This window comes from Dreissena polymorpha, chromosome 15 (genome assembly GCF_020536995.1).
Source record: "Dreissena polymorpha isolate Duluth1 chromosome 15, UMN_Dpol_1.0, whole genome shotgun sequence".
In the NCBI taxonomy this organism is placed as follows: domain Eukaryota; kingdom Metazoa; phylum Mollusca; class Bivalvia; order Myida; family Dreissenidae; genus Dreissena; species Dreissena polymorpha.
The window spans coordinates 27,012,704-27,039,465 of NC_068369.1; the positions used below are offsets into that span (position 1 = coordinate 27,012,704).

A 26,762-nucleotide genomic window follows, 5' to 3' on the forward strand; every position below is an offset into this window, starting at 1 on the left:
CAAGGTCATCGTTCAAAGTCAACTGTGAAATATATGGCGTCTGTCCGTCTGTCCGAAAACTTTAACATTGGTTATCACTTTTTCAATATTGAAGATAACAACTGGATATGTGGCATGCATGTGTATCTCATGGAGCTGCACAATTTGAAATGTGAAGGGTCAAGGTCATCCTTTAAGGTAAAAGGTCAAATATATGGCATCTGTCCGTCCGTCCGAAAACTTTAACTTTCGCCATAATTTTTTTATGCCTCTGAAGGGTGGCATATAGTTTTTGAGCTGTCCGTCTGTATTTTCATCAGTCCGTCCGTCCGTAAGTCCGTCCGTCTGTCCGAAAACTTTAACATTGCCCATACCTTTTGCAATATTGAAGATAGAAGCTTGCTATTTGGCATGCATGTTTATCTCATGGAGCTGCACATTTTGAGTGGTGAAATGTGGGGGTCAGGTCATCCTTCAAGGTCAAAGGTCAAAGGTTAAATTTTGCAATATTGAAGATAGTAATTTGATATTTGTCATGCATGTGTATCTCACGAAGCTGCACGTTTTGAGTGGTGAAAGGTCAAGGGTATTCTTCAAGGTCAAGGTCAAAGGTCAAATTTTGCAATATTGAAGATAGCAACTTGATATTTGGCATTCATGCATATCTCATGGAGCTGCACATTTTGAGTGGTGAAAGGTCAAGATCCATTAAGGTCAAGATCAAATTTTGCAATATTGCAGAAAGCAACTCTATATTTGGCATGCATGCGTATCTCATGGAGCTGCACATTTTTAGTGGTAAAAGGTCAAGGTCATCCTTCAAGTTCAAAGGTCAAATTTTGCAATATTGAAGATATAAACTCGATATTTAGCATGCATGCGTATCACATGGATCTGCACATTTTTAGTGGTGAAAGGGCAAGGACATCCTTTAAGGTCAAGGTAAAAGGTAAAATTTTGCAATATTAAAGATAGCAACTCGATATTTGGTGTGAATGCGTATCTCATGGAGCTGCACATTTTGATTGTTGAAAGGTCAAGGTCATCATTCAAGGTCAAGGTCAAAGGTCAAATTTAGCAATATTGAAGATAGTAACTCCATATTCGGCATGCATGCGTATCTCATGGAGCTTCACATTTTGAGTGGTGAAAAGTCAAAGTCATCCTTCAAAGTCAAAGGTAAAATATTTGGCTTCAAAGCTGCGCAGCACGGGGAATTGTGTTTCACGAACACAGCTCTTGTTCAATATATTATCTGCACATTTCTTAAAAAATTTACATCAATACACGATTTTCTTCGTTAATTTAAACATTCCTGACAGATTTGTGTACATATTTCGCGTACATTTTGAGGCGCGTAGGTAGGACCGCATTACCGCTTCCGAAATGTGTATCCATACTATTGCCTTCGAGAAACTTATCTGATTTGTGACGGAAAGGGACGAAAATGTGCGATTGTGGGTCAAGTTCCCCACAGGTACTACTTTCCCGTTCCCCCAATTTTTTTCCGTACCTAAAATTTTTCGTACCCAATTTTTGTTCGTACCCAATATTTTTTCGTACCAAATTTTTTTTTCATCCCCAAATTGTTTTCGTACCCAATTTTTTTTCGGTCCCAAATTTTTTGTTCCCAATTTTTTTTTCGTACCCAAATTTGTTTTCGTACCCAAATTTTTTTCGCAAATTTTTTGTACCAATTTTGTTTCGTACCAACATACACAATTGTGGTGATTGTGGTGATGTACATAAACTTAACTTTATGCTTTTATATCCATCCTCTCAAAAGCATCGTAACACCAGTACTGTCAGAACTTTGATTGTTTAATATTATCTATTTAACAAAACTATATGATGCATGTTGCATATTGTTCTGAATCAGGAGTGTTATAGTTCTTGTTTTAATAAAATATATGTTTATTTTGGTATTGTATTAATATATGAAATCTGTTAAAAAGTGTGAATTCCCAAACAACTTTGACGTCTCTTTAAAGGAATCGCATGTTTTTAAGTCTTTAATCACCCAATAAGCAGAAATACGGTTGACCGGATTGCAAACGTTCACAGCAAAAGGGCATAGTTCAATCATGTAATCCTGTTTAAATATCAAACTAAGTCATACGCGCATGCCAGATTTGCCAATATCGCCGGTTTGAGTGAAACACCATTGAGAGGTATTATATCTGTTCAGTTCTGTTCATGATATAATAATTATTATTTTGTATTATTTTGCAAGGAACAATTAACTGTTTGTGTACTGAAGTGGTTAATTGAAGTAAAAATGTTTATTACTAAATATGAAAATATGTGTTTCAATTGCATGATTGTGAAATGAAGACAACCACTTTACACTATGTATTTACATTAAATTTGTTGTCGATGTTGCATTATACATAGATTTTTATCTATATATTGTGTCATGTAGTACGACTCACAATGGCGGTCACCATTTTGGCGGTGTTTCTGATCGGACTTTTGAGAGCAGGTAAATATATGTTTGTGTTCAAATCGCAATTAAAGTAATTGTATCCGATAAATCTGAAACGTATCTTTTATGAATGTTAACAGTCCGAATATATCCATTAGTTGTGTAAAAATTGCGTCCCCACTTCCTTTGTGCGAAATATCGGTGGGGATGTTAAACAAAATTAATTTCACATGCCGTCATTTACTGCGAATAACTTCGCTTGTATCGTTTAACGGCAGCCGCGGATTACCTTTAAATTCTTAATCGCAGGGCTATTGGAATTAGACGGCCAAATTCATTTTGATGATAAAAATAAATCAATGACCTGTTTATCTCACGATTCTCTCATTGAAGGAATAAATAAATACGCATTTCCAAACTTAGCATGTTTACGGTATGAATGTGAACAAAATTCTGTAGATATGAATTCACATAAGGCAGCGTTATTTTAGAGTGCTCTTTAAATAGAAATAGCTTTAAAAAACATTACTCGCATGGTAGATGATTGCTTATGTCATAAGTAATTTGTAGCTGTGACATTCCACGAAGCCTAAATTAAAGCCACACTTTGAAATGAAAGGAAATTTAAGTATAAATAAGAAACATATTTTATCTTTGCCAATAAGAATTAATCTGGTGGTAACAAGGTAGAAATTCGTCTTTTTTGCGCTTTAAATCTTAAAAATAATCGCGAGTGTCGAAATGAATGTATACGTACAGAAATCCTACTTTGGTTATAAAAAAATTTACTCGCTTACTAGGCTATAGATTTAATTTTATCAATGCTAATTAGAATATATCTGGTGGTTACAAGGTAGAAATCCGTCTTTTTACGTATAGAAATCCTACTTTCGGTTTTAAAATTTAAAATAATAATAAATTACTTGCTAACTAGGCTATATATTTAATGACAATTTTGCACACTTTCAAATTGCATGTATATGTATTGATAGATATGTATTTCATTTCAAGGCGTGTTGCTTTCAGTTTATTTTCGTTATTGGTAAACGGCTACAACACGGCATTGGTCTTCAAAAAGACTTATTTGTAGATTGGGCAGGCGTGCAATGACGTCACAACATAGGAACATTACAATGACCTATAACTATTACCACTGCATACATAAACAATTAAATAATTACGCGTTGAGGATAAGTATTATTATGTTATATAGGTACCTTATTTCTTTATTGATTCGTGTAATACATGCTAACGGCGGCTGATAGCAATGTGCTCTTGTGCCTTGCAAAGTATCTTCTTCAATGATTATATATACATATTGAGTAAAACATTTCTAAAAGCCCGTTGATAAACATTATTTCTGTTTCAAAACACATTGGCATTTTATATTCGATTTAGAATAATGCCTCTCCTTAAAATACTATCATATGCGGATCAACCTTTGGGATTGTTTTTAAGAAATTCGTTTAGGCCAATTGGTACTTACGTTTACAATGAAAGCAGAGAAGTCTTAAAGAATTATGAGTAATAAATTACTACCTTTAACAGACGCCCAGTACTGCCCAGCTCCTGGCTATTTGGTGAATGGGAACAGTCCCATTCCGGACAGCTATCTCACGTGCTCCTCCGAGTGGAGTCCGGGCGCTAAACCTTACGACACTCACGGCCCAGAAAGAGCAAGGTTAACATATAACTGCATTTACTACATATAATGTGTTTTATCGTCTCGGCAACGTAATTTATAATAATTATTTTTTTAAATAATTTACATAACACCTACGGTTGTATATGGCTGCCTTCTGATAGCACTGGTCTTTATGTTCTGTGCATTTACTAAGTTGTTTTGTGTAAACTAAAGTTTGACCTGTAGAAACATCATTTCGTTCTGTACATTTTTCAGTATGTAATGTGCATTTGCAAAATCGTTTTGTACTAACAACATTTTGTTAGGTGCATACATTATTTCGTTCTGTGCATTTGTCATTATGTTGTGTGCATTTACCTAACCGTTTTGTACTAACGACATTTTGTTAGGTGCATACATCATTTTGTTGTGTGAATTTGTCATTATGTTGTGTGCATTTACTAACTCGTTCTGTATTAACGACATTTCATTTAGTAAATATATTATTTCGTTTTGTACAATTGTTATTATGTTATGTGCATTTAGTAACTTGTTCTGTACTAACGACAGTTCGTTCTGTGAATTTGTCACTGTTTTATGTGCATTTACTAATTCGTTCTGTACAAACGACATTATGTTTTGTGCATACATCATTTGATTATGTGCCAACGTCGTTATCATGTTCGGATAAATTACACTGGGCATTAAAAGAGATAACACCGGTGCGAAAAAACAATGCGGAAAATGTAACCACGTTGGAAGGCGCTCTCGCAGCTGTTGGCCTTAGCGCCATTTTACCGAGATTTATAAGCGTAAAGATTGATTTCAAGATAATGAAAGGAATGTCTGATCGTGAATTTAGTAGAATCGGAGTGGAGACCATAAGGGATCGATTATAGTTGCGAAAAATAGCGCCTGATGGTAGTAATACAGTTCATACAAGCCACAGAAGCACGCCAGCACCATCAGCAACAGGTAATTGTAATCAAGATAAATTTTACGAAGAAAATTTAAAGTCGGTGTTTAGAAGTTGTTGTTTTTTCAATCATTATAATATCTTAAGATCGAATTTAAATTTTCTTCGTATAATTTATCTTGATTACATTTACCTGTTCTGATGGTTATGGCGTTGTACTGTCGCTTGTATGAACTGTATCACTACCATCAGTTGCTATTTGTCGCAACCTTAAAGGGGTCGTCTAACAGATTTTGGCATGTATTGAAGCATATCAAAAATTGCTTTATATTGATAAATTTAAACATTTGACTCACAATTCTTCAGTAAAAAAACAAGCATTCAATTTTAAAAAAGGAAAGAAAAGTAGCCTTCAACAGGGCTCGAACAACTGACCCCTGGAGTCCTGGAGTAAATAGTCTCCCGCCTAGACCACTCGACCATCCATGCTCATGCTTAGAGCGGATTTATTTTTTACCTATAAAAAGCAATCCTCGTAGTTTCCCAAAATATAACTACAACAACAGAACTTTCCAATTTATTCAATCGTTTCGCGTCGCACGTCGCTTTATAATTTCAGGTTTTCAAATCGTAAAAAGATGCATATAATGGATATTTAAGAGCATGGTAAATGGTCAGTATTACTATTTCCGCAAACATTTCATAACAAAAACGAAAATTTGCGAATCTGAAAGAACTTTCTTTATTTTTTTTTTCAATTTACCAATCTGTTGGACGGCCCTTTAATCGATCTGCAATTGTCTCCACTCCGATTCTACTAAATCAACGATCAGACATTTTGTTCATTATCTTAAAATCAATCTTTTCGCTTATCCGTCTCGGTAAAATGGCGCTTAGGCCAACGGCTTCGAGAGCGCCTTCCAGGTCTTAATAAACTAAATAGTTTCCCTATATAATTCAATGTAAAAGTGACAACTTTGAGCGAAAATAAATGCAACATTTTGCACATAGAGACCCCCATAACCATACCTTTTCTTAAAGGCCACTCTAAGCGGAATCGATTTATGCCATATAAACTTATGTTATGTTCAAACCAAGAAAAAACTTGACAGGAATCAAAATCGACTGTTTTTGCAACTTGTTTTCGGCCGTTTCTTAGTGGAATATAACTTTTGTCAGTGCAATGCTTTACTATAGTCATCAAGTTTATCACATTTCAGGGATTCAGTATCTCCGAAAGATAAAACCCGAACAATAATTTTAAGTGTAAAACATGCCTTCCTGTCAACTATGATGTTTATTTCGAGAGTACAGCCCTACATGAAACGATTATTTAGTATACTCAACGTGGTTACATTTTCCGCATTTTTTTCCGCACCGGTGTTATCTCTTTTATTGCCCAGTGTAATGTATCCGAACATGATAACGAAGTTGGCACATAACGAAATGATGTATGCACAAAACATAATGTCGTTAGTACTGAATGAATTAGTTAATGCACATAACATAATGAAAATGCACAAAAGAAAATAATTACATGTTCGCAGAAAATATAATGTCGTTTGTACAGAACGAATAAGTAAATGCACATAACAAAATGACAAATTCACAGAACGAACTGTCGTTAGTACAGAATAGGTTACTAAATGCACATAACATAACGACAAATGCACATAACATAATGACAAATGCACACAACATATTGGCAAATGCACACAACATAATGCCAAATGCACACAACATAATGACAAATGCACACAACATAATGGCAAATGCACACAACATGATGGCAAATGCACACAATATAATGACAAATGCACAGAACATAATGACAAATGCACACAACATAAAGACAAATGCACATAACATAATGGCAAATGCACACAATATTATGACAAATGCACACAACATAATGACACATGCACACAACGAAATGATCTATGCACTAAATGAAATGTCGTTAAAGGGACTGTCAACTACGAATGGTGAAAAATGAAAAGTTCTAAATTACCGTATTATTTACAATTATTAGTTTATATTGATTGAAATATTACGACTGGTATATTACATTACTTGAAAAAAGTTCATGTTTTCATTATATTCGGTAATAAAATTTCGCGATGTCAAATCGAAAGTACATCGCGAAAATAGGTGACATAACGATATACACACTATAAAAAACGCAAGTATATCGATCATTTTATATCTAATATATACACAATTCACTACGCATGCAAAATTTGCATTTCTGGGTTTACCACGTGACGTTTATGATCAATCTACTAGAATTATTTATAGTTAACTGGTAGTTACCAGGTAAACATACCCAGTAATATTTATTACCGAACATACTGAAAATATGAAAACTTAACAACTTTTTTCAAGTAAGCTAATACCCAGCCAGCACACCCTATCGGATAGATATCGGTAGCAAAACGGTATATCGGCAAATTGGCCCGATGTCTATTCGATGTTTATCCGTTTCGCCGCCCGATATATGTAATTAACAAAAAAGTCATTTTACATGCAACACGTTTAATAAAATACTACATTATATTAATATTCGTACCACAAAACATAAATATGGTCAATAAAAAATATGCAACTTGTGCTTAATTTTGCCGATAACGGACCGACAACGGCCCGTTGAGGCCGTTAATGTTTTCGTTCAAAAACGATAATTTCGTTCGGTTAAGGAAATTTTTTGGCGGCCAAGTTAAATGAGGCGTTCGAACACAAACATTGTGTCTTGCGTTTTGTTTCGGAGATCTTCATTCGACTTCAAGTTAGTATTTGTTGATTGTAATATATAATTAACTTTATTTTTGTATGCACACGTAGATTTGTGCGTAAATAACGTGATGGTACAGTAATCTGTCACGTAATCGTTCATAATTCATGGACGACACATAGTTATAACAATGTTCATTACTCTTGAATTACTGGTGTTTAGCATATCATTCGATATCTTGTCATGCGCGTATTGCCATGATGGCGACATTTGCATTAACTACCATTTTCCCGTGTCACGCATGGGACAAGTCCGTCCCTCTCTATTTATGTTAATTTCTCTGCATAATGTGGGATAAAATATTCAGTAACACATATATCAGTTTCTAATCCAGTTTAATGGTGACATAACTAATATTTTCAGTTGTACAAATACGTTGTGATTGCTACATGATTGTGTCTTTTTCAATCTGTTCACCTCTAGATCTAAATGCTAACTGACTTCGTTTCCACACCAAACATCTCGTTCTCTCGAACAACACATAAACATACAATAATAAAATTTCTATAACATTTTTGATTGGTCGATTCTATGCGCGCTTATTGCTGGTTGGTTGAATTACAACCTAGGACTGGAACAGTCACTATTCAAGTATGTACACGCTAATCAGCATTGTGATACAAATAAATAATGCAAATACAGCCCAAGCCTTGTGTCAACAGCATCGTTCCCTTTTTGTTGTTAAACATACACCAGATCTAAATATTTAATCTTTTGACTTTCATGTATACTCGCCATTGATAAACTTGTCAATATTTCTTACATAAAGAAAACCCAAATATTTCACCTAATTTCCTATCATTATGTGACACAACCTATCCTCTCAATTTGATTTTTATGTATTTTAGGAATTTAAGTATGGAAGTAAACGAAAACATATTAACACATACGATGTAGCAAATGAACCATGCAAACATGAAAACATTAGTGACTAAAACATATATATGATAAAAATCTGCAAATTATTAATGAAATTTTTAACGAGTGTTTCTGCTGAAATAATAAAATGTTGGGATATTTAAATAGTCAATGTCAATCACAATGAAGTGGAAAGCGTCACTGATTTGGGAAATCCAATACGAATAGTGTCCATTTTCTGGAGGCGATGTGGCGTCGGGGTGAAGAGATGAGACGTCAGGTTGGAGAGTATGTGACATCTGGTTGTAGATGGTAACATGCAGTCGATTGAAGACGGCGGCTTCCGATTGATGACGATGATTGTCGGTCGGAGAAGCTGTTGGTCCTCGGTTGTCGCACGATTTAGAATACTTCAAACGTTTATTATATAAAGTTCTGAAGAATGTCTGCGCTCATGACTGTAGTATCATAATAATTGTTTATGTACACGTAATTAAGGTAACACACATATAAATAAGTTCATAGACGATGAAATTTTCACCTAATATATGTACACAGTACGCGCGATTTTTCATCATCAATATAAAGAAGTGAAACTCCAGCTGCTGGAGCAGTATTGAATTTTCATTAAAAACAATTAGATGGTCCTTTATTTAAGGCAAGTGACCGATTGCCCAAACAGTACAAAACAGCACAATACAGCACAATACAAACCAACATAAACACAAAATATGAATAAAGCTGGGGTCACCGCCTTGGAACGGTCAATGCAAATCATTGGGGGTTTAAACCTGGTTATAGAGCGCTAAACCTCACACTTGGTCCAGCAATATTCATAATACATCGAAGTGTAAATAAAATTTAACGTCCATTCATATCAACGTATCTTTAAAAATCATTTTCGACGACGCGTGAAATGTCCATTAACAGTCCACTCGTTGTATGGTACTGATGCTGGTTCACAATTTGGATCAATGTCGACAATGTTGACGTCGTCTGTTGCGTCATCTTATCCTCGACGGATACATCGTCGTCGAAGATATCTGTATGTCGATGACATATTCTTCTTCTTTGTCGGAGCGTTAAGATCTGATCACGATCTCAAATGCGTTATGAACGCATGTTGCTGCAGGCAAACCACGCCGACGATGTCAGGAGCACTGTTTTTCTCCTTAACTTGTATCGCATTGGCAAATCTTATAGGGTTAATTACATGAAATGATAAACTGGCCCCGTATCTACGTATTTATAGTAAATGAAATTTGCTATATGTGCACTCAGATTACTTATCACACCTATGATAAGATATACCCAAATTAAATTAATGTGCTAAAGAAACGCTATTCTCATGACGCAAATTTATTATGTTTTATTTAAACTATACGCATTTGTCTAAAAAATGAATTGTGCTTCATTTTGTTTTATTTACTTAGAGAAAAAAAAATACAAACAAAATCCCTCGTCTTTATGTAGTCATTCTTATAAAGAAACGAAAAAAAAACAAACTACATATATGATCAGTATCAAAAATTTAATGAATCATAGCAATATAGTTGTATCTATTACATTATACTAATAAAAGGTACAGTGCTTTGCTTTTAAGGATATTTACAAACTGTATTAAAATGTTACCTACGCCTAAAATGGTGTTTATTTGAGCGCTGTAGGGCATAAGCTAGCGTTAGTTAATGTCATTGTCAAGTGTGTTATCATAAGCTGGTCTGATACGCGTATATTTGTATAATTTCTTATGTGCAAACATACTAAAGCGTCGGTCAATAGGATTAGATCGATATACGATATAGGTCTTTTGTGTCGTTTGGACAGGTGAGACCTTTCTCTTCATGTTTGTACCTGACCGAGGTATATACCAACGCAGTTGTGGTGATATGATACCTAACACTTCTATAATCAATTATGCAAACCCCGATATACATTCAATCCGAGCTTGTATCGTTATGCACCTTGGGAAATTGGAATTACACTTATATTATCAATTATTCAAATTTCATTATATATCATAGCTGAATATGGACTTGTTATGGCTGTTATGTATTGGTTTGAAGTAATGTTGACCTACGAGCCTAATTGTTTATCCAGAACTAAACCCGGAAATCAATGCTAATGACGATACATGATCAAAATCGGACGATAGCGTCCTCTATAATCCTCTATTTACATATTTAATACATATACATTCAAAACATATTTCTCTATATACAAAAATTGGGGGGTCTATAAGTCTCGACATCTTTTCGTTTTGCTGAGTAGTTCATTCATTTACATGTGTTCAACCATTGTCTGAAGGCATGTGAAAATTGCATTCTTCGTGGCGTTAATTGAACGTGAAGTCTTTTTGGTCAATTTTCGTTTTTTTGTGTCTTAACGCTACCGCGTCAATTTGCATCTGATCATCTGAAGAATCATTTTCAAACCTATGTACAGGTGAGTTTTGTGAATTACTGTTATCGTAATGCATCGTATCTGATTCACTGGAGCTTGGCTGTATATCCGCGAATTGTTTGTTTCTCAAATGTTTTTGCAATTCGTCAAGCGGAATATTATCTGCGTCATCCGTATTATCTCTAATCTGTCGGGTCTGTGGAGTAATAACAGATAACCCATGTATTGACGTATTTGAATCGTTATCAGAAGATAATGTGTCTTCTGCAAAGGCTAAATTTGCTTTTCTAATCGGGCGCGTTAACGGCTGATCTATCACTGGCCATTGATCGATATTAGCATGTCTAATCTGGTCTGCATGAACTTTAATAGTTGAGTTGTCTAATTGGTTCTTTATTACGTATGTTAACGGCGACTTTTGTTCGATTATACGATAATATGGCCTCCATTTACTGTCTAATTTATTTGTACGTTGAAAGTTTTTGTAGTAAACGGGGTCATTGATTTCGAATTTAATATCTTTCGTATTTTTATTCGCATAATCAGCTTGTCTACGTTTCGATTTTTGAATTTGGGCACATACCTTTTTAAATGATTTGTGTTGTTCTTCTTATATTATTTTATGATAATCTTCACCGTGATATTTACGTCTAGGCTTTAACAAGTTTTCTATTGGAAGAATAGGGTCTCTATTAAACAGTAAGAAGAACGGTGTGTGTTTCGAAGTCTCGGATGTACTAAATCTCATTGCCGCTAAAGACATGTTTAAATGTAAGTCCTATTGTTGAACATTTTCTTGAACCCGTTTTGATAGTATATTGTTCATAGTCCCGTGGGAACGCTCGTTCACGCCATTAGCCGCGGGATGATATATTGTCGTCTGTACGTGGTCATTGTTCATTGATTTTAATGTTTCAGTGAATGCCGTACTAGTGAATTCTTTACCGTTATCAGTTATAATTCTTATAGGACAACTATGACGGCAATAAATCTCGTTCATTAACAGGTGTATTACGCTATCAGAAGATTTATCTGGTGATGGGAATGCTTCTATGTATCCTGAGTATTGATCTACGAAACTATATTATATATCTATTTCCGGAAAGCGTTTTCTGATATGGCCCGCATATATCTATGGAAACATCTGAAAACGGAAACGGCGGTATTGAGGTATCCGACGATATGGAAGCTTTAATTGCTTTTAAGTTTCTACTTTGACATATAATGCACTTAGATACATAATCATTCAATTCTTTGAACATTTAAGGCCAGTAATATTTCTCTTTTAGTGTCTAAAAAAGCCTTTGAGACCCAGGATGCCCGTTTTCATCATGATATTGCTTTGACAACTGAACCAGTCAAGTGTTTAGGTGCAAAAAGCCTTAGAGTAGGTTCCTCATCTACGTTTGATATGTAGTACAGTATTCCATCAACCGTAATATATCTATCATCTTCACTCTTGTTCTGATTCCCTAATCTTAATCTCGCTTTAATCTCATATATATGAGGGTCTTTTTCTTGATATATTTGCATATTAGCCCTGATATGTTATCGTTCGACGCTGTGTCGTCGGCTGGTAGTGGCTGCGGGGTAATAATATTATCAATTATTATCTTGTGGTCAATGTTTGTGGACTCGATTACATTAATTTCGCGTGTTTGATCTTGTTTATTTATTTGCAAATTAATCGTAAAATGTATATCGTTAATATCTAATTCTAGTTCTGTTTGATCGCATTGATTATTCTCTATTTTGGTTTTTGGAGGTCGGCTTAGAAAGTCGGCAATAATATTCTTTTTTCCCGATATATATTCAATTTTGCAGTTGTAACCCGCTATACTTAAGGCCCATAATTGTATTTTCTTGTTTTGCATCGGACTTTCCAGTAAATATTTTAATGGCTTATGATCCGTTCGAATGACAAATTCAGCTTTGTGTTAGTAGTGATGTAATTTACTCAGACTGTAAAATATGCTATAGCATTCTTTTTCAATTGTTCTATATTTGCATTGTGTTGGGCTTAATTTGTGCGATAAGAAGTATATTGGTTTCTCACCCACATAATCACCGATTTCGTCATTTTCGCATTTTTAAGTCAAACAGGCTCCTATGCATTTATCAGATGCATCAGTATAAGTATATAACCTTTTTTTGGATCAGGGTATGAAAGATAAGGGATTTGCGTAAATGAGTCTTTTAATTGTATGAAACTATCTTCATATTGTTTTGACCATGTAAATGGGACATTCTTTCTCGTGAGGTTAATGAGAGGCTCGACTACTTCTGAATACGATGGACAAAATCTCCTATAAAATCCCGCCGCACCTAAGATAGATCGTACATCGCGCACGCACTTTGGCCTAGGGTATTGTCGGATCGCTTCCACTTTTAACGAATCCGGCCTTATACCGTTTTGATCTATGTTGAAGCCTAGGTATCTAGTCTCTCTTTGTAAGAATTGACATTTTGATAGTTTAAGCTTTAGGTTATGTTTACTGAGACTCTGTAGTACTGTATTTACGTGCGCTAAGTGAGATTGCAAGTTAGGTAAGAATATTAGAATATCGTCGAGATACGCCACAGCGAAGCCCTCACAACCTTTGAGTACTTTATAAGCCAATTCTTGAAATATAGCACTGGCAGAGGAGGCACCAAAGGGCATAACGTTAAATTGAAATAGACCCCTGAATTCCCGAAGCAAAAGCCGTTTTTTTCTGTCCTCTTCTTTTATAGGTATTTGCCAATACCCCGATATCAAATCTAAACTGGTGAAAAATTTACTTTTACCTAATAACGCCAATATATCATCTATTAGTGGTAGTGGATAGGCAATTGGTTTTGTAATTTTGTTTAATTGTCTAAAATCAACGCAAAACCTTTTCTCGTCTTTATTATCTTTGTTTGAGTCATGTGTATTTTTCTTTTTGTCTACCAAAACTATAGGAAAAATCCATGGACTTCTCGATGGACTTATTATGTTTGCGGCTAGCATTTCGTCGATGGCTTTATCTATGAATACCTTATTGTTTAATGGTGTTCGATACGGTTTCAATTTAATGGGCGGATGATCCCCTGGATCTATGGTAAATTCTATCGCTGAAGTTTGTGTTAATTCTAAATTATTTCTTGCGAAGAGAGTTCTGTGTTTTAAGAGAACCGGGAGAATATTTTCTTTTTGATCTTCATCTACACGTAAATCTGATAAGAATTCATCTTTAGATAAACCTGATTTCGGCTGATTATTTTTGATAACTTCTTGTACTGAGCATATTTCATTATCATTTACCGATTTATTCGCCCTATTGCACAGTGTCTTCTAAGCCTTATTGGTTTGTGCGTATTGTTTATAATTAAAATGGGAAATTGTCTACCACGCGTTGTCTTGACTACTGAATTAACAATTGTTAAACCAGGTTCATTATCAAAGAAAGAATTGCTTATTCCATTGAATTCATAATTTGTATTTGAACGTATGCAGTTTCTTTTAGCTTGAGCAAAGAGTCTATATGCAGTTTGTGGTTTTAACACAGTATGTCTAGTTAATCTCGCTATCGTTGAAAGGTGTACATCTTCTTCTAGAGGTACATAACAGTTCTCAATCCTCAACAATCCTCAAACATCCTAAATCAAAGTACAAACGGACACCATTATCTTGTAAAAAGTCTCTTCCTAAAATAACATTTCTATTAACGTTACTTACTACAAAAAAACATGTGCTCTTTATATATGTTCCCTATTTTGAATCTCAATTTTACACTTCCTTGGACATGTAATGAGTTTCCATTTACCGACTTTAGATTTACTTTTTTCATTATCAGTGCTGGTTTTTGTTTTAACATATCATAAGTACGTTTACTCAAGAGGCTGACCTCAGCGCCACTATCAATCAAGCTCGGTAAGCTACTAAATTGAAAACCACCTGTTGAAATAACACAAGAATTTGGACTACCACACAAAGCGATATTATATGTCTCGACTTTTTCATTCTCACCATAGACCCCTTTTTGGTAAGAATTTCCTAGTTTTTTCTATTAATGTACGTATTTCTTTGGGTACATTCTCTACTCAAGTGTTCTCATTTACCACAATTCCAACAATCAATTTTATCTTTCCAATTTTTGTCATATTCGTTCTTGCGCCCGTTACCGTTTTGACCTATCGTATGACCGTTCCGTCCTACTGTATAGGCACTTATCTCGCGTTGCCTACGACGACAGATTTCAATAGAATGACCGTGTTTCTTGCAATATGTGCAAACAATATATGACCTAATAAAATCGATATCTGCCTGAACATTATTGGTCGTAATGTTATCAAGTCCATTTATTTGCGATCGCAACTCAAATCTAGCTCTGATACTTTGTTCTTGGATTGCGCTTTTAACAGCATTTGATAGGGTTACATGATTTTCGCGCATTAATTTAAGTCTCAAATAATCGTGCGATAATCCGTCGATAAAAGTTTCTACTAACTGTTTTTCTATATAGTCTAAATTTCCTTCAATATTTTCGTATGCATCAGTCGCAAGAGATAAAAGTCGCTCAGCGTATATTTGAACATTTTCATCGGTCTTTTGTTTAGTCGCCTTTAATAATGAGAAAGCGTATTGTGGGTCTAGAATATCCGCAAATCTTAATTTAAGCTGTTCCTTTAAATCTGTCCATGTCCCTGTCGGATCATCAGTCAAAAAGCGTTGTATATAATCACTAACAAGCCCTTTACTAGATTGGTAAGCAACACATTTTAATTTATTCTCATCTAAATTGGTAAGCGTTTCATATTTTTCTACATTTTTAATCCAATTTTTAAATTCTTTTGAATTTCCATCAAATGATTGTACAATCTGTGAAATAGTCTGAGTGCTTATGGCCGTTTAAACATCTTTAATTTGTTCATTTAAATTTTTTGAAAAAATTGAGCGATTATTTGATTTGCCATTTTGATACAAGCGTTAGGAAATAAAACAGTCACTCACCGGAAGTTGCAGAATATGTGCGGTCTGATGTCGTTGTTCCCGGCTCACGGTCGTTGTTACTGGTCACAGAAGTTGTCGAAACGGAGTTTTTTCGCGTTGTTTTTCATGGCTTCGTAATCGTAAGTGGAAGTATTTCTTCGTTCGAATCCTGGTCACGGCACCATTTAATGTCCTGTGTCACGTAATCGTTCATAATTCATGGACGACACATAGTTATTACATTAACTACCATTTTCCCGTGTCACGCATGGGACAAGTCCGTCCCTCTCTATTAATGTTTATTTCTCTGCATAATGTGGGATAAAATATTCAACAACACATATATCAGTTTCTAATCCAGTTTAATGTCTGACATAACTAATATTTTCAGTTGTACAAATACGTTGTCATATGATTGTGTCTTTTTTCCATCTGTTCACCTCTAGATCTAAATGCTAACTGACTTCGTTTCCACACCAAACATCTCGTTTTCTCGAACTACACATAAACATACAATAATAAAATTTCTATAACATTTTTGATTGGTCGATTCTATGCGCGCTTATTGCTGGTTGGTTGAATTACAACCTAGGACTGGAGCAGTCACTATTCAAGTATGTACACGCTAATCGGCATTGTGATACAAATAAATAATGCAAATACAGCCCAAGCCTTGTGTCAAAAGCATCGTTCCCTTTTTGTTGTTAAACATACACCAGATCTAAATATTTAATGTTTTGACTGTCATGTATACTCGCCATTGATAAACTTGTCAATATTTCTTACATAAAGAAAACCCAAATATTTCACCTAATTTCCTATCATTATGTGACAAATCCATTGGATTATGTATTCGTAAATATATTCGCGTGGTACTTTTTACCGCGCGTTCATACTTTGTTGTTTTTGTTACTTGTACACTCACTAAAATTGTATGTGTATACAATTTAAGTTTATTTGTACATATTAAGAATATTTTTGTTTCGTTGTTTCATGAAAGATTCAACACTATAGTATTGTTGCTAATACCCAACCCTCAACAGCCAACCCACATTTCCAGAGGGGAATCTGCAGGGAGCAAGGGTTGTCTTCAGACAGACCACACACGATAGTTTCAGGTACGTACTATTCCTGGAGTTTTTTCATTTGGTTGTTAACATGCTATTTGTATTATGTAAAAAAATTACACTTTTATAACAGCCTAAAGTACTAGTCTGTAAGAAGTAGTGCAATACTTTATGCTGATAATTAAAAAAAATGTGTATTCTGGTGACTATATGAGTTAAACTGCCATAATATTTGAGGTTATAAAAACAGTACATCAACATTAAATAACAATGTACATTTGAAAAGTTAACAATAATACTTATCCATGAAGTCCATGAAAAAGTAAGCGAATATCATGTTTTAATAAATTAAAAATCTTTGAATATTTAAGCAAATGTATTTAAATGATCATATTATAAACCTAAACATGTACTTTTTCAGCTGCCGTCAAGCAAGTCTTTCTGAACACACACAAAAAACAGTGAAATGGCGAGTGTTTTTTTTTAAGAATGGCTTCGAAATGCCAGTGACTGTCATGAGGTTGGGCGCACCAAGCCATCGACGCTGACAGCAACCATGGCCGAAGAAGATTATGATGTTTAGTTGACTTTCTATGTGACTGTTAATTGCGTTAATAGTTACAACTAATACGGTTTACAATTTTAATCTTACCTAATAAACTTTATATTATGACTTTTATTGTGTCTTCCTCAAAATTAGACTGCCTTTGTTTCATTATATATATATTGTTACATATTAAGGCGTTAAGTTAATATAATTACATGAATAGAATTTAAAACGAGAAATATATAGAAAAACGTTTGCCGTTATCGAGGCTCGATCCATTGTACGTCATTACATGGATTACACCGTTTTTGCTGTTACCACTCGGCAATCAGGACTGTCTGCTTTTTATACTTTATTTATATAAGTGATCTACGTGTTGTTACACAATTTAAAGGAATTATCAGAAACTAGCTACTCTACAAATGTTAACGGAATTAACATAAACAAGCTATTCCAATATATTAAATTGTTTCAAGTGTGTAACACTCGTTTCGAGTGTGTAACACTTTATAATTTATAAATCAATTTCAAATGATCACTATTCATAAACTACGCCATATAGTGTCATTTTGACAATCTGTGAACAATGCCCTTCAAGGCTTTCCTAACTTTTGCATCGAAATATATTATACAATCTTGTTACTTTTGCTATTTTATGATAATGGGTTTTAATGAAGAAAATGATGCAGCAAAATACAAAGTTCTTAAACCAAATGTTTCAACTTGCAGTCGTTGGCTAAATTTGGTAAATAAAGGTTTAATTGGTAAGAGGGCACACTTTTAATTTCACATATGCAAATGTAAAAACTAGACAAAAATGATATAACTGTTTAATATGCATTTAAATAATATGTCAATTAATGGAAATGTACATAAATGCGAAATGTCAATACTAACATTGAATGAATAATGCAATATATGTGCTGAAAAAAAGAAAATTGATTACTATATTTGTTGTGTTTATTCTATTTGTGGTTATTGCTAGTGTATATAAATACCAAATGTTCATAAATCACAATTAATAAATAATGCAAAATATGTATATACTATATTTATTGGATTAATTTTTCGTTTTGTTTTTCTTAATATATGTAAAAACCAAATGTCTATAGATTTCATTTTAAAGGGAAAGATCTAGAGAGGAGGGTGCTGCACCCTGATCCTTTATGGTCCCCCTCCTGGCGGGTCAACGAAGAATTGTTAAATATCTTCAAAACTTTAATTCATTTTGGCAAATATTCAATTACAAATGAAGCAGATGCATGTACTTAAAACCCTACATTTCATGCATTTTACTAATGATCAACCCTTGATATAAAATTTAAGATCATGTATGTCTTTTCAAAATATTCAGCCTGCTCCTTTTTAGCAGCACCCTGTATGCCTTTTTGGGTTCTAAGTCTTACCCTAATGTAATGAATGATGCAAAAAAGGAAAATTGAAGTCTTTTTTTAATTTTGTTTATTTTGGTTGTCTCCTAGGGAACGTATTCAGAATCTAAAAGCAAAGTGTGATTAAATAAGTTAGCTTTAATTAACATTTTTGAGCGTTCACTCTTTTTTGTATTCATTTAGGTTTTTAACTGAACATATGACTTCTACATACAATTTGCGCTACTATAGTTAAGAATTACATTTACCTGTTTTTCTGACATAATTCATGTTATAAATTTAGCATTCTAATTTTTCTCTAAAAGGGCTTTATAACTTATGTTTAATATAAATAATGTAGGATTTGTTTTTTTCCATGTTTTCCCATGTCAAAATCATTTTGTCTGAAAATGTCGTTCACATTTGTGTTGTATTCATGGCCAGTCACATGCAAATGTATAATATTACATAACATGCCGCACCATTAGCCGGTTATTTATTTCATTTATATTGTGTAACATGTGTTATGGTAATTCATGGCCATATCGCCTTATTTCCTATATACAAGTATCGTATTTGTTGATTTTTTAACCTTTTTGTATCTACATGTACATGTATTGTTTGAAGATTAAAATAGTTGTTTTAATATTATTATGACAAAATGCCTTTCAAAGTAAATGTTTAAAAGATAAATGTGTTGTTTGTTATATACATGGCAAAGTGCTGTATTTGTGGTATTATTGAGGTTGTTACATAAAACCGACGGCAGGCCGTTAAGCCATTTTTCCGATATCGGGCCGACGACGGGCCGATAAACAATTTTGCCGATATCGGGCTGATCAAATCAAATCAATACCAGTCTAGATATTTATATCAATATAAACCAATTAATATGAAAAAATATTGTATTTTACAACTTTTCTTTTCGTTGTCGTCGTGGTTGACAGTCCCTTTAATACAGAACGAGTTTGTTAATGCACACATCATAATGACAAATGCACACAACGAAATGATGTATTTACCTAACAAAATGTAGTCAGTACAAAACGGGTTGGTAAATGCACACAACATAATGACGAATGCACAGAACGAAATGATGTATGCACCTAACAATATGTCGTTAGTGCAAAACGATATTGCAAATGCAAAAAGCATAATGAAACATGTACAGAACAAAATTATGTTTCTACAGGACGAAGTGTAGTTTACACAAAACAACTTAGTAAATGCACAGAACATAAAGAACAGTGCCATCAGAAGGCAGCATTGGCGTTCCATAGCGTTACGGTGTTGGTACAGGCAGTATTACCATCGTACCATTTAGTATGGGGTTAGCTTCTATAGCATGCTTCATATGAACATCAGCCATAAAAACGTTCGATCACAGATACAAGTGGTTTAGGTAAAATACGCCATTTACTAACAAATGTTGATATTATGAAGGTAACTTTATGTTATATAACAATAAATTAACATGCATATACAGGGCCTATTCACGGAGCATATAAGTTCCGATGATGTAAATTCATTATTTGCATCTTTACTCCCTGAAATAAGCCTCTGCATTATGAAATTCCATTCTTAGACTAAATACTTTTGAAAACTACATGTATACAATGTTTATGTTTTATTTCAATATTTCAATTATAAATTGAGTTTAATGCATAAAAAGGCCTTTCTTTTATTATTTTAATAAATACTCGAGAAGTTCGTGATACCGTAGCCTAATCCGTTTTCCGTCTTTATCTATAAATAAACTGTTTATTTATAGATCTTTTAGCCAGGTTATCTATAATTTGTTATAATAGTCGATGCAAGATTTTATCATTTTACAGCATACTTGCAAGTATATTCAATACAAAGTGTTTGTTCAAAGTCAAAATTAATACAAAAAGAACAAACGCTTTAGTTGTGATACATTATTAAACGTTAACAACATCAAACAGGTTATGTAGTCACAGTAGTTGAATATGGTAAATATATATTATCAATTATGTTTGTAGTCTATTTATAAGAATAGTAATAATATAAATCAATGTATTTAATTGTTATGATGTTGATATCAACATGCAGAAAACACATTTTATATGTTAAGGTGTAAATATAGGTATTTGACATTAATTCTGGAGTTTTAAAACATACAATACATCGAAGGATGGATGATGTTATCATAGGTTAGTTAATATATCAACATTCGACCAAATACGTTTGTTTTTATGCATTATGCGTATGATTTCTAATGTCATTTTCCTCTACATTATTTTCGTCGACGAGTTCACAGACATAACGAACACGTATTTAATGTGTTTTATTCCCATTTAAAGATGAATCTACGGCTTAGTTTTACGCTATGTCTTATATCAAGAAACACAGCAAACAAACCAATACATTTACAGGCTTGACTATAAGGCTGAAATTATAAACGGGATGTACCTCAGGGGTGCGTGGAGTGCACAAACAAACGATGCGAATCAATGGATTCAGGTGAGTACCCTGCACCTTTTTATTGTTAACATTTACTTGTTTAGTTCGTAAATAGGTGACCTATTATGCGAAATTCTAACCGGTGTACAAAGTAGTGTAAGTTATAATACTTTAAAAAATTGATTGCCACAAAACTTCAAACAACGTCCTTTTCAGTTAGACATAAAAAATGCATTATCGAAGTTTAATTAGTTTTATTGTTTTGACCACGTTGGTTCTTACAAATACATTCAAGTTTTTAGATAATGTCTAAATATTAACAAATTGCAGGCACAGTTTCTGGACAGAAGCTTTGTTACTGGCGTAGTGACTCAGGGCAGAAACGTATACTCCGGGGACGGTTGCTGTCCTCAGTACTTTACATCGTACAAAATTCATTACTCTGATGATTGTGTGAATTTTGTGACCATTCAGGATTCGAGCGGACAACCTGTGGTAAGTGTGACACTGATACGTGGTCATTTAGTTACTCGAGTGGACAACCTGTGGTAAGTGTGACACTGATACGTGGTCATTTAGTTACTCGAGTGGACAACCTGTGGTAAGTGTGACACTGATACGTGGTCATTTAGTTACTCGAGTGGACAACCTGTGGTAAGTGTGACACTGATACGTGGTCATTTAGTTACTCGAGTGGACAACCTGTGGTAAGTACGACACTGATACGTGGTCATTTAATCACTTGAGTGAACAACCTGGTGTAAGTATGTCTCTGAAACGTGGGCGGGCGGGCAGGCAGGCAGACAGGCAGGCAGACAGATACGCAAGTACATCGTCTTCACACTAAAGTATACACATTCTTTTCTGTCACGTAACAAGGTATAACAACATAATATTAAATACACATTTACGAATACAAATACTAATTAACTATAAAGGCGGTTATGATATTTAGTGAACAGTTTTACTTAAGATCGTTTTTCTTATAAGAAGAGCTTCTCAGATATATTTATGTACATTATAAATAACTGATTTTTCACACCAAACTAGTAACTTTTGGAATGTATATACAGATGGGTTAATATAAAGTATACGGCTTATTTTTCTTTTCTTAAATCAGTGTAACGACATAAACATATAAAACGGTATTCATCATCTAAATCCAAGTCATTCCAACATAAACAATAGCGTTAATTTCGTGGTATGTTATTTTGGGCGTATCTGCCTGTTTTGATTCTCAACGGATGCGCAGAGACTCTTAATCTTACGCAAAAAAATCGCAGACGTCTAGGAACTAAGTCTAAATATGTCTCATAATCCAAACAGCTTTAATAACTTGTTTCATCATTAAAAAAAATATTATTTATTTTATCGTGTTCACTTTTTTTAAATTGTCAACAAGTCTACCTTTGAACTCGCTAATCAAACTATTACCTTGTACAACGCTTGGATTTTCAGGATCATAACTAAAGCCAAACTTATTGAATATGTTTTTCACATTTGAGGCCCAGTTTGTATAATCTGTATTACAATCGTTCAAAGCTTGTTTGTACGCAATTTGCAGTATGATATTCTTATTGTTGAGAACCTAAAACCAATATCTAACAATTTTAGCGTGAATGGTTTTAATGGTTTATTTATTCGCATAATCAGCAATACATGCTTTTGGCAAAAATAAATCATACCATAAATACATCTATACAATGAGATGAAGTTCGGCTATACAGATAAGTATTGTATGCAATATTGATTATTGTTATTCCACAAGTAAGGGAAAGTAAATTAAATCCATACAGATAATGTCGATAGATGATATAAATAAAACCAAAAAAAAAGCTAAACAAACAGTAAAAACTGTAAAATGTAGCAAAAAAAAAGAGAGAAAAACAACGTGAAGGAATTTTAAGCAACTGGGAAGCAACAGAAGAATCAATGAAATCTTTTCGTTTTTACATTGCAAAATAGATAAATTTCGATACTATACGGATACGTTCTACGGACTTTGTTGACAAACTTTTTATTTTTCCGAAGAGTGGCATACAGTTTTCGAACTGTCCGTCAGACCGTTCGTCTGTCTGTCCGTCCGTCAGTCAGTCCGTCCGTCCGTCTGAAAACTTTTACATTGGTCATAACTTTTGCAATATTGAAGATAGCATCTTGATATTTTGCATGCATGTGTATCTCATGGAGCTGCCCATTTTGTATTTTTATATTCCATACAAACGTTTATTTTCATTTAAATAATTTTGAAGAATTGACAGTATAAAAATAGCATCAACAGTCGAATAGCCTTTCTGAAATCCGAACTGCGCATCTGAAATAATAGTATTTTTTATTGCAAAACGTTTCGATGCGCTTATTTAAAATCATGGAAAATAATTTTGAAAAACAACTTATTAGAGTAATCCCTCTCGAGTTATTGATATCATTTGCAGTACCCTTGTTATGCAAAGGGAATATAACCCATTCTTTCCACTTATCGGGAAAGAAGACCGATACAAAGATACCGTTAAATAAGTCACACTAATGGGCAGATAAAATATCACCACATTCAATAAATATTCAATCAAAATGCAATCACTGCCAGATGTTTAATGTTTTAAATATTTAATTGAATTATTAACTTCTTCAACAGGTATAGGTACGATAAGTTCAAGGGAATACGAAATTTTCTAGGTTAAAGTCATAAATAAAACATAAATCTTCTGCTTCAGTATTACAAAAATCAGAAATATTGATACTAAGATTGTTAAAAAAACTTTATTTTTTTCTAAAGATATTTTATTATTTATGGCACACGCTAAAACTGTATTGAGGCTGCTTCTTCATTGGCAAGCTTCATTTTCTTTTGATAGACTCCGTAGCGTGATGTCCGCATCTTTAAACGTACCGGTGCGTGTTTCCGGTATGCCACTAAACACCAAATTGTTCAAAACTACTCACTTCCTTTCTACTTCTTTGAGAGTATATAGCCTATTCTGTATACTGTCCATTCTTGTGTATATTTTCTTCAAGTATGCCAGCAACTACTACTAGAGTTACTTGCAACACAACTCACACTTCTCACTGAACACATACATTATTGTCAATTGCTAGAGAGGGCACACACACAGTTGCATATACCACAGCATTTCTCGCAGATAAAATAAGACTCACCGAAACGTGTGTATCTCCGGACGGGCCTCTTGGTTTAAAATGTGTTCCTTTTTTTACTTTTCCACTTTCACTTCCACTACTTCATCTACTGTTTCCTTTTTATCTTGACCCATAACATATATTCATCAATGATAAACACTATGGACCATTTTTACTACACTGTACACGTTTTTTTTAAAATATATAAGACTTAGTTTTAAAAAAAAATTACGAGATTCAAAAAGTCGACTTTTCCCGGCTAATCACGTGACACCCTGTCAAGTGTGACACTGATACGTGGTCATTTAATCACTCGAGTGAACAACCTGGGGTTATAATGGCTCTGATACATGGTCATTTAATCATTCGAGTGAACAACCTGGGGTAAGTGTGACATGGATACGTGGTCATTTAATCACTCGAGTGAACAACCTGGGGTAAGTGTGACACTGATACCTGGTCATTTAAATACTCGAGTGGATAACGTGTGGTAAGTGTGACACTGATACGTGGTCATTTAATCACTAGAGTGAACAACCTGGGGTAAGTGTGACACTGATACCTGGTCATTTAAATACTCGAGTGGATAACGTGTGGTAAGTGTGACACTGATACGTGGTCATTTAATCACTCGAGTGGACAACCTGGGGTAAGTGTGGCTTTGATACGTCGCCATTTAATTACTCGACCGGACATTTTGTGGTAAGTGTAACACTGATGCGTTGTCATTTAATTACTCGAGTGGACAACCTGTTGTAAGTGTGACTCAATGCGTGGTCATTTAATCACTCGAGTGGACAACCTACGGTAAGTGTGACTCTGGTGCGTGGTCATCTAATTACTCGAGTGGACATCCTGTTGTAAGTGTGAATCTGATGCGTTATCATTTAATCACTGGAGTGAAAAATCTCTGGAAGGTGTGACTCTGATGCGTGGTCATTTAATATCTCGAGTGGACAAGCTGTTGCGAGTGTTACACGGATACGTGGTCATTTAATTACTCGAGTGAACAACCTGTGGTAAGTGTGACACTGATACGTGGTCTTTAAATCACTCGAGTTAACAGCCTGTGGTAAGTGTGACACTGATGCTTGTTAATAAATCGCATAAATTATATTGCTCATACTGCTGTCTATATTTTAAAATAGTCCATTCGCGTTTAACATTAAGTAACTGGTCCACGAAAATGTCAACGTTAACCTTCCGTTGCCAATCATGTCATGATTTGGTGTTAGGTTTTTTATTTCATACATTGAAGCTTTCGATTTATGAAATAAAAATGATGTCCATGTTGGATGTTTTGAAAGGTTGGGTTTGTTTTCGCTTTGTTCTAAACAGTGTTGCTTCGTGTTTTTCTTGTAATGTGACAACACTTGGTGAAGTGTCAGTAACGTCAGTTTGAGTATAAGAGACTTGATGTCACTATTTAAAAATGTGTTCAACATGTTTCAGATATTCCCTGGAAACACTGATCAAGACTCGCACAAGACAAATCAGCTTCCTACCCCAGTGTTCGCTCGATGCGTGCGCATCCAAGCTGTTTCATGGCAGCAGCACGTGTCAATACGATTTGACGTCCTTGGATGTCAGTGTGGACGTAAGCCATTCTAGTTAATTTTCAAGTACTAATACAATTATACTGTTAACAACTTTGTTATGATGTTCATCGGTCGAAACTAAATATGAAGATAACGATGACTTTTTGTGGCAATTATTCAATATGACAAATTATCGCGAATTATTTTATTAGCGTTTAATCTTCAACCGGGTAGTCAAATAAAGGTAAGCATAAATATTGTTTGTTTAGAAAAAAAGCTACTTCATGAAGTAACCATGGTATGATAAATGCTTCAATTCGATATATTCATTTAGAATCAATGCTTTTAACTGACTGAAATATTTTTATGTACGGAATTCTACGTACTTCATATACATATTGGAACAACCAAGGAAACTTTATATAGCAAACAATAAAACAGTAAATAAGTAAGTTTCAACATTGCTTAAACTATGGATAACATAAAATACATTTAAAAATATAGCAATTTAAACAACAGCAATATTTTAATAACTGATTTTATTTATAAGTGCGTTTACTACAATTGTGTCAAAAAGGTGAACACAAATGCTGTGCGTTTACCTTACGTATATTGTTAGATACTAAGCTAGTTATTAAGCTGCTAAGTTATCGAGTTTGATATGCTTTTTAACATTTGTTGTTGTTTATTTTTCAGAGCAATGTCCAGGTTAGTTGATTCTATTATTATAC

General features: G+C 34.1%; 1 protein-coding gene across 1 annotated transcript in view; it reads left to right on the forward strand.

Moving 5' to 3' along the window:
* Positions 1 to 2,412: 2,412 nt before the first annotated feature.
* The window catches only part of LOC127859633 (coadhesin-like), a 33,578-nt gene continuing 9,228 nt past the window's right edge, over positions 2,413 to 26,762 (forward strand). The window contains exons 1-6 of the mRNA XM_052397138.1: positions 2,413 to 2,461; positions 3,953 to 4,085; positions 16,994 to 17,068; positions 21,331 to 21,418; positions 25,946 to 26,090; positions 26,728 to 26,739. Of these exons, the coding sequence (XP_052253098.1) occupies positions 2,413 to 2,461; positions 3,953 to 4,085; positions 16,994 to 17,068; positions 21,331 to 21,418; positions 25,946 to 26,090; positions 26,728 to 26,739 (502 nt within the window). The remainder of the gene's footprint in view (positions 2,462 to 3,952; positions 4,086 to 16,993; positions 17,069 to 21,330; positions 21,419 to 25,945; positions 26,091 to 26,727; positions 26,740 to 26,762) is intronic.